Source organism: Mus caroli, unplaced genomic scaffold (genome assembly GCF_900094665.2).
Source record: "Mus caroli unplaced genomic scaffold, CAROLI_EIJ_v1.1 scaffold_13335_1, whole genome shotgun sequence".
NCBI lineage: Eukaryota > Metazoa > Chordata > Mammalia > Rodentia > Muridae > Mus > Mus caroli.
Window position 1 is genome coordinate 9345 of NW_018389408.1, and position 8815 is coordinate 18159.

Sequence of the window (8815 nt, forward strand, 5' to 3'; positions counted from 1 at the left end):
CCCTGTACTGGTTTTTTGGAATGGTCTCATTATCTACTGTTTGAGGGAATTCTGGCTGCAGGGGCCTGCCTCGAATGTCCCTGACTGAACGACAATCTCTAGCCCAATGATATCCTTTNCCACACTTAGTACACAGTCCTGGCGCTCACCTTTTGACAAGGGCTCTACAGTCCTTTTTTAAGTGTCCCGGTTTGCCACAATTATAGCAGAGTTTGAGCTCAGCTGTGTCAGGGCGTTTTTGCCCTTGTAGAATGGCAGCTGCTAAACTGGCATTAGTGAGTGGCGCTCCAAGCTCATGGCAAACCTTCAACCAGTCCTGCAGTCCCTTGCTCTTTCTAGGTATAATAGCTGCCCTGCATTCCTGGGTAGCCTGTTCATAGATCAACTGTTCAATTAAAGGCATAGCTGCCTCTGGGTCNCCAAAAATTCTCCCTGCCGCTTCTGTCATTCTAGCCACAAAATCTGAGAACAACTCTTGGGCGCCCTGGGTAATCTTGGTCAAATGCCCACTTGCCTCTCNCTTCTTAGAGAGTGCCTTCCATGCCTTAAAGGCAGCAACTGAGATCTGATCGTAAGCTCTCCAATGGTAATTTGTCTGGTTATTAGCNTGTTGTCCCTGACCTGTAAGCAACTCAAAANTCCATGTTCCTTGGTNCCCTTCAACATTGGCATTGGCCCTTNCCTGTGCTTGGCAGGAGTCTTTCCACAAAGCTTTCCATTCTAAATACATTCCCATGTTAGGAGATGCGGCTTTTACTACAGTCATCCAATCGCTGTGGGCCATTGCCAGAGTTGCAAGCCTTTCAACTTGGGCCACAGTAAAGTTGGCATTGACTCCATTGTTACGGACTGACTTCGCAAGCTCTTTAATCTGTATATACTCCACTGGGGCTTGAAGGAGTCCACCCTCTGCGCCTTCAAAGACTGGGAACGCTTGCTGAACTTTTCTCTGTTCCTCTTTTGAAATGAATGAGTCTGATTGATACCTCTGCACNTAGGGNGNAGGTGTACTAGGACCCAGAGGTTGCNGATCTGAAGANCGCATAGTGATTTGACATTTGTCTCTAGCTACTTTTGCTTTCTTTATGTTATTCTGTGACTGATTAGCTCGTCTTTCATCTAGCTGGTATCTTTCTTTCTCTAAGTCTGTCTCCTCAGAGGAGCTAAGTTCCTTATCCAATTCTGAGCTACCGACAGCTAGTACCATAAACTCATCTAATGGTGGGTAGAGGCTCCTTTCCTTATGTGCCTCTCCAGTTCTTGTCTCTTCTCTCCCTTTCCATCCCTTTTTCTAATCTCTCCCAAGGCATTCTTTCCTTTATATCTCTTTTCCTCGGGCTCAAGGCCCGTGGAAAGGCATAAATTCTTCAGTGCACCATGTTTTGTCCCAACTTTCAATCTCTCTCCCCACTCTGCCTCTGATAGACTGTCTTGAATTTCATCCAAAATCTTTTGCCCAGCCTCTACCATGTGCTGACAATCTTCGTCTGTTAAGCACGATCTCACCAATTTCCACAATGGCATGATCCCTGCTTTAAGTTTGTCATTCTGCTGTTCCCTAACTAGATCTCCTTTCAGTTTGTCCCAAGAGGCAACAGTTAACGAACCTGAGCAAGCATACCATGGTGCCACACGGTCTACATCCTTGACAACATTAAGGTTAGAGAAACATGAATTATAGGGGAAAGTGCATCATATTTCCTCAGATTACATCTAAACATATCCTATGTCATCATTATGAACATGGACAATAAGGTTTATGAGAGATTTGTGATTTTTGTTCATAGGCTGTATAAAACACCAGAGATATATTTTGTATTAATTCAGAGATTTTAATATAGGCTTATGCTATATTCCCTTTTCTGGTCATTAAAAGAAGTACATAATGGTGGGAGTGTTCTGTTGATTTCCTCTTTGTAAGTTAGGATTTTTCCTGAGTCCTGCTTGTACTGTTTAGGAATTATATTTTCCACTGCTCTGTTTTCAGGGTGACACCCAAGACTAACTTTTTGATTTTCTCTGTTTATCATGCCAAGGAAGAAATCAATAAGAACTTCCATATATTACCCAACATTTCTCTGCTAGTTAAGATTGAATGTGGCCTACATGATCATGGTGAGAAAACTGGTTTGGATTTAAAAAGTGAGGAACTTATTCCTAATTACTAATGCACAAATCAGAGAAGATATTTAATTGTATTTACAGTGCCTTTATGGTCAGTATATGTAAGACTTGGACCGTACCTGTACATTTCCAGAATTCCAGAGGTAAGTCAAGATGGCTTAATATTTAGGGAATACATTCTCACCACAGTGAGACTTTCTGAGTATGAAAGCAGTTTGAAAGGGAGAAAAAAGGCTTCTGTTTATTGTTATCTTTCAAGTATAAAAAACACAGATACATTCTGTGGCAAACAAAAGTACCTTATTATAAATGAGCGTAGTAGACAGCAGTATTGGGCAATGTTATACCAGAAGACTTAGCTTTCTAGTATTTGTGTAGTGAATCACAAGAATTTGGATATAATTGTAATAATGAGATAAAGAATAAAAACTTTCTAGCACACTCTGATCTTACAAGGATCCATCTGCATTCCATCATATTCATATGGTTGTCTATGTTCTATATATTTCAGCTTTATTGTGGTCATTTCCATCATTTTCTGAGTGATAATGAACAATTTCCTCATCTTTACCAGATATCTCACAAGGACACATCTCTACCACTAAACATGGTGTCCCTAGTGGTTCATTTCAGATGGAACTGTATAGGAGCGATGACTACAAATGATGATCATGGAATTCAATTCCTTTCTGAATTGAGAGAAGAAATGCAAAAAAAAAATTGTCTCTTGATCAGTTGCTATTATTATACAAAATGAAAAGTTAATGGACCTTAAAAAGTATCATATGTATTATAACCAAATCTTAATGTCATTACCAAAAGTTGTGATAGTTTATGGAGACAATGATGCTTCAATGCAGTTCACCCTCATTCTGTGGAAATATGAAGGCATTTGGAGTGTGTCATAATTTGATATGATCACAATTGTAGGAGATTTATTGCTATACTTCTCCATGGGAGTTTCATTTTTTCACACAAGAAACCTGAAATATCTGGCTTTGAAAAATATATCCAAACAGTACACCCTTCAAACTACAGTAGTGAATTTTCCTTTGCCAAACTATGGTGGACATATTTTACTTTTTTTTTTTTTTTTGTTTACAAATTTCTTACAATTTGTCAATTGTAAGAAGCTGAAGAATTGTCCAACCAATACTGTATTTAAATGGTTATTCCTGACACCACTTGGAATGCCTATGAGTGATACATTTTATAATTTATACAACACTGTCTATGCTGTGGCCTACTCACTCCATGAGATGTTTATGCAACAAGAAGACACATGGTCAAAGCATGCTGGGAAGTAACTGGAATCTGACTCTTGGAAGGTAATGAGTCTTACACTAAATGGCATTTATAGGGTTTGTGTTTTTTAATAGAACCACATGGTCGAAAGCTATCTCAATAAGTTATTTCACCCATAAATGTATATATTTCTGTATTTTATTATTGCATAGGTGGCAAATCATACTAGTGTAATAAATTAGGACACATTCAACACTGATATGCAAGGCAGCATTCACAGTCTAAGTCATGATTTTTTGTCCAGGTATTTAAAACATATATGTGAGTCATGTATACATTTTTTTCTCATGAAATACCTAAATAGCAATAAGAAAATGACTTGTCTTCTATGTTATTCAAAAGTTGCTAATCAATTTACTAAATAGATCCCAAATAATATCAATTACTTTCCCATTAATTTCACTCATTAATAATTTCTGTTCCATTGCCTGTGAACAAATAACCCTATTGCCAGAAAAAAATCATAGAGAACCTGTCTTTACTCTCAAAACATGAAAATCCAGAGTGTAAGATTTAGAGCAAAAAATCCAGCAAGAAAACTGTATTAGTAAACAAAGTGGAACTAACTTTGCATCTACATGAAATTTATTATGATCATTAGTAATGAATACTTCTGGTGAAGTTAGATTTTTGGATAGGATAATAAAAATTTGGAATATACTAAAATAATACTTTCTATTCTAGTGTGTAAGCCTAGTTGAAACTAAAATGACAAATGTGTTTTAGATGTTCTCTTTTCTGAAGAACTTACAATTTGTAAATCCTATTTGAGACCATTCAAAATGAATCAGAATTTGAAACAGGATACCGAGTATGAAATTTTCTATGTCATGGATTTTCAAAAAGATTATGGACTTAAAATGAAAATAGGAAGATTTTCAGGTAATCTTCCAAATCGTCAACAGCTATATATGTCTAAGGAAATGATGGAGTGGGCTACAGATATGGATCAGATTACTTAGTCATATTTGTAATGCGTAACATGGAGCACAATTACATAAAATATCCTCTACTTTTGATTTGCCATGGAATAAATACTTAGTATTTGTTCATTCATTGACTTACTTTACACTGTCCTATATATTCTCTCTTTCTCATGCATACCCCTTTTAAATATTTCTTAATATATAAATCATCATACATTCGTACATTTTATCTGTAAGAAGAAAAAAAAACAGTAACATTTAGTATATGTGTGTTACAATACCATTCAGTGGATCTCTGTTGTGTGAATCACTGGTTGTTTGTCAATTTGGACATTGTCCTTACAATGAATATGATTTTTTTGTAGATTCTACCCTCAATATGTAGTATGCCTTGCAGACCAGGACTCAGAAAACCCCCTCAAGAAGGAAAGGATATATGCTGTTTTGTCTGTAACCCTTGCCTAGAAAATGAAATTTCCAACATGACAAGTAAGGTTATTATTTTTCAAAATAATCAAATTGATTTTTTTCTCCCATATTTACTTAGTTCTCAAAACTCCTTTGTGGAAAGGAAAGGATATATCACGTTAAGGAATAAAAAGCTTCAGAAGCACTATTATTCAAAATAATACTCTCTTTCTCTCTCTCTTCATTTATATGTTTGTCTCATTATTCTAGACCACGGGAACACAATATTTTTTTCTAAATATTTCTTTAGAATACTAAAGATCACTGCATTATGACATATTTTTGCTTTTCAATTCATTTCAAAATATGAATACTATGCATTTACAATATTTTACCTTTTAATCAATTTACAATCTAATCACAGCTCCCATCCCTCCTCTTATGCCAGTCCTATTTATACAAATTAATCCTGGTAATTCACACCGTTTTCTCCAAAATCTACCTACTCAGAAATAAGGCAAATCTCAAAATATCTAGAAAAATTTAAATATCTCAATACATCCTAGAAGATTACCATGAATTAATGATGGTCAACAAATACAAAAGGAACCACAGAAAGCTTACCTTCATGGCAAATGAAAAACTCTTAGCTTTATGAAATAATGTATCAAGACAAAAATAAAAATAAATATTGAAAAATTTCTAGAATTCAATGAAAATTTGGACACAAAAATCTCAAATATATTGGACACAATGAAAGAACTGCTAAAAGAAAAGTTAATAGAACTAAGTATTTATTTAAGGAATGGGAGAGATCTCATTCTGGCAAGTGAACAGCATATCTAAAGTCTCAACAACAACGAAAGGTTTAAATATACCTAAAGAAATAAGATGGCAACAAAATATGGAAATCAGGGATGCATTAAATAATATAAAAAGACAATTACAGAAAGAAATAAGAAAAAAAAAGTTTCTTTAAAAAAGTTAGCAAAACAGACTGGTCATTATCCAACCAATAAGAAGGTCATAGAAAAACATCCAAAATAGTAAATGAATAGATAAAAAAAATAATGAAAAAAGAAAACAGCAGACATTGAAGGGAATTATTAGGACACACTTTAAAAACTAGCACTACACAAAATCTAATAAAATCTAATAAAAGTAATTATTTTTTGATATGAAATACTTACCAAAGTAAAGTCATGGCCCGGCAAGCAATTTAAATAGACCAATGTCTCCCATTGAAATAGGAACACTCATTTGAGTACTCCCAACCACAACAAAGCTTATGTTCAAATTGGCTTTAGGTAAAAACTCAACCAGAATTCCAAAGAACTAACATCAGGAACTCTCAAATTATTCCACAAAAGACATACATAAGAAAAATTACAGGTCATTTTCTGAAACTCTAGTTACCTTAACACACAAGCTAAATAAAGATTCAATGAAGAAAGGGGATTAAGATTAGTTTATATAACAAGTATACATGCAAAATTATTCAATAAAATACTTGCAAACAAATTCAAGAACACAGCAAAAAGATTTTCCTCCTCTTCATGATATGTACTTGTGTAATCATTAATGCAAGAAACATATGTCAAGATTCTAAAGACAATTTATAGCTAATTTATAGCCAAGATAAATACTGGTATAATTCCTAAGGCAAGATATACACCTAACGATTCTAAAGACATATTATAGCAAGGTTATAGCCAAACAAGTGTGGAGGCCTCTTTCCTTCTTAGAAAGGGGAACAAAGTATCCAAGGGAGCAAATGCTGAGAGAAGTTGTGGAACAGAGACTGAACAAATGGCTATGCAGAGACTGCCCCTCCTGAGGAAACATCCCAAATATAGACTCAAAGCCCAGGGACTATCTTGGAATATAATAAGTGTGTGCTGACTGGAACATGAAATATCTGTCTAGATAGAAGCTCTGCTAGAATCTGACAAACACAGAGGCAGATGCTTACAGGCCACCATTGGACTGAACATGGGCTCCTCAATGGAGGGATTAAGAGAAAGGACCAAAGGAGCTGAAGGGGTTTCCAAAACCATAGGAAGAACAAAAGTATCAAACAACCAGGCCACCCAGAGCTCAAGTATACATGGAGAGACACATTGCTCCAGCCGCATATGTAGCACAGCATCTATTATTGGGCTTCAGTGGGAGAAGAAGCCCTTGGACCTGTGAAGATTAGTTGCTCTGTGTAGGGAAATGCCAGGGAAGGATGTCGGGAATCGGTAGGTGGGAAGGGGAACATCCCTATAGAATTATGGGTGGGAAATGGACTATGTGGTTTCCCGGGTTGGGGCGAACCAGGTAAAGGGATAACGTTTGAAATGTAAATAAAGAATATATCCAATAAAAATAAAAACGTGTTATAACTATACTTTAATTTATATTTTAATAATAATAATAGTCATTACTCATATTTGTAACAATATAGGCCAAGGAGAATATACCACAATTGCCTATGTGAGTCTGAACTTAAAGAGCAACTATAGAAATCAATATGAAAATTTCTAAGATAATTGGCATTAGGTTTACCATCAAACCCAGCTTTAACACTCTTAGCTATGCATCCAAAATATATTCTATCTTACCACAATGCCACATGCTTAAATAAGTTCCTTTTAGTTTTATTTAAAAGAGTCAGAAAAATGCAAAAAACTAGATGCAATTCAAATTAAGAAAGGATAAATAAAATGTACTGCATCTACACAATGCAGGATGACTCACCTGTATAAAATAAAATGACATCATGAGATTTGCGGTAAAACTGAGGGAACAAGAAAGAAATCATTCTGAATAAAATAACTCAGACACAGAAAGTAAATATTGTATGTATTGGCTTAAAGTGGACAATTGATGTTAAATAAATGATAAAAAGCTATGATGCTCAGGCCCAGAGAGCTACATAAAAAAAAAGGTATTAACAGAGAAAGATGAATCTCTCTGGGAAGAGGACATAGATCATTTTTGTTATTGGTTACCAAAAAGACAGGAAAGGAAGTGATCAGTTTTAGGATATTGACAGACAGAAGATGGAGGGAAACAGCTGGAAATGGAAGGTATTTGAAGGGAAATGTGGAAATAACCTGGATGTATTGAGGACTTCTTTTAACAAAGAATACAGAGACTGAACTTGCCATTTTTGTTAAATAGGCAATTGGTATGGACAGATAACATTTAGCTGTCTTGTTGGATGAGTAGTTCCCATGAAAGTCCCTAAACAAGAGGGATTGATGCTAGTCATCATTTGAAACTTGAGAGTGTACCTCCATAGCTGAGGATGGTTTCGACTCAGGTAATGGTCATGTGGAGGTGTAGCTGGTGTGGTGTAGAATCTAGCATTCACCCATATTATAGTCTCTTTGGCATGAGCATGTGTTCCTCAGGTTAAGACAAACATAGACATCATGCAACCATTATTAAAATGTCATCAGTGAAATGAAAGTCAAAGAATCTTGAGATAACATTTTAAACTGGCCAGGATGGGTAAAATAAAAATATCTGAACTCGTAGCACATGATGTCAAGACCAGGTAAAAAGAGAAAACACTCCTTCATTGCTGGTGGCAGTTCAAACTTGCAGGAACATATTGGAAATCAATTTGATGTTTTCTAAGAAAACTAGTAATATGTTGACCTTATGACCCAGCTATAACCCTCCTAGTTATACACCTATAAGATGCCTCACTCTATCACAGAGAAACTTGTTTATCTCAGCTTCATTCATAATACTCAGAAACTTGAAAAAAAGCTACATTCCTGTCATCTGAAGAAAGAATAAATAAAATAGTGCACACCTACACAAAACAATAATATTCAGCTTTCAAAGCCCCCACATCTTGAAATATTCAAGCAAATGAATGGAATTTTAGTATACCATCCTGAGTGAGATGGGCGAGAGACAGAAAGGTATGGATCTTATGTACTCATTTATAGCTATATATTAGCCATAAATTTCAGCATAAATATGCTACAATCCACTGACCTAAAGAAACTTGTGATAAGGAGGTTTCAAATAAGATTGTACAAATATTACAC

General features: G+C 35.4%; 1 protein-coding gene across 1 annotated transcript; it reads right to left on the reverse strand.

The window, feature by feature from the left end:
- Positions 1-304: 304 nt before the first annotated feature.
- On the reverse strand, positions 305-1045 carry LOC110288089 (igE-binding protein-like; the record flags this gene model as incomplete). Its single annotated transcript, XM_021154537.1, has 1 exon — positions 305-1045. A coding segment is annotated over exon 1 (741 nt), but the record flags the coding sequence as incomplete, so codon positions are not given.
- Between the last annotated feature and the right edge of the window lie 7770 nt (positions 1046-8815).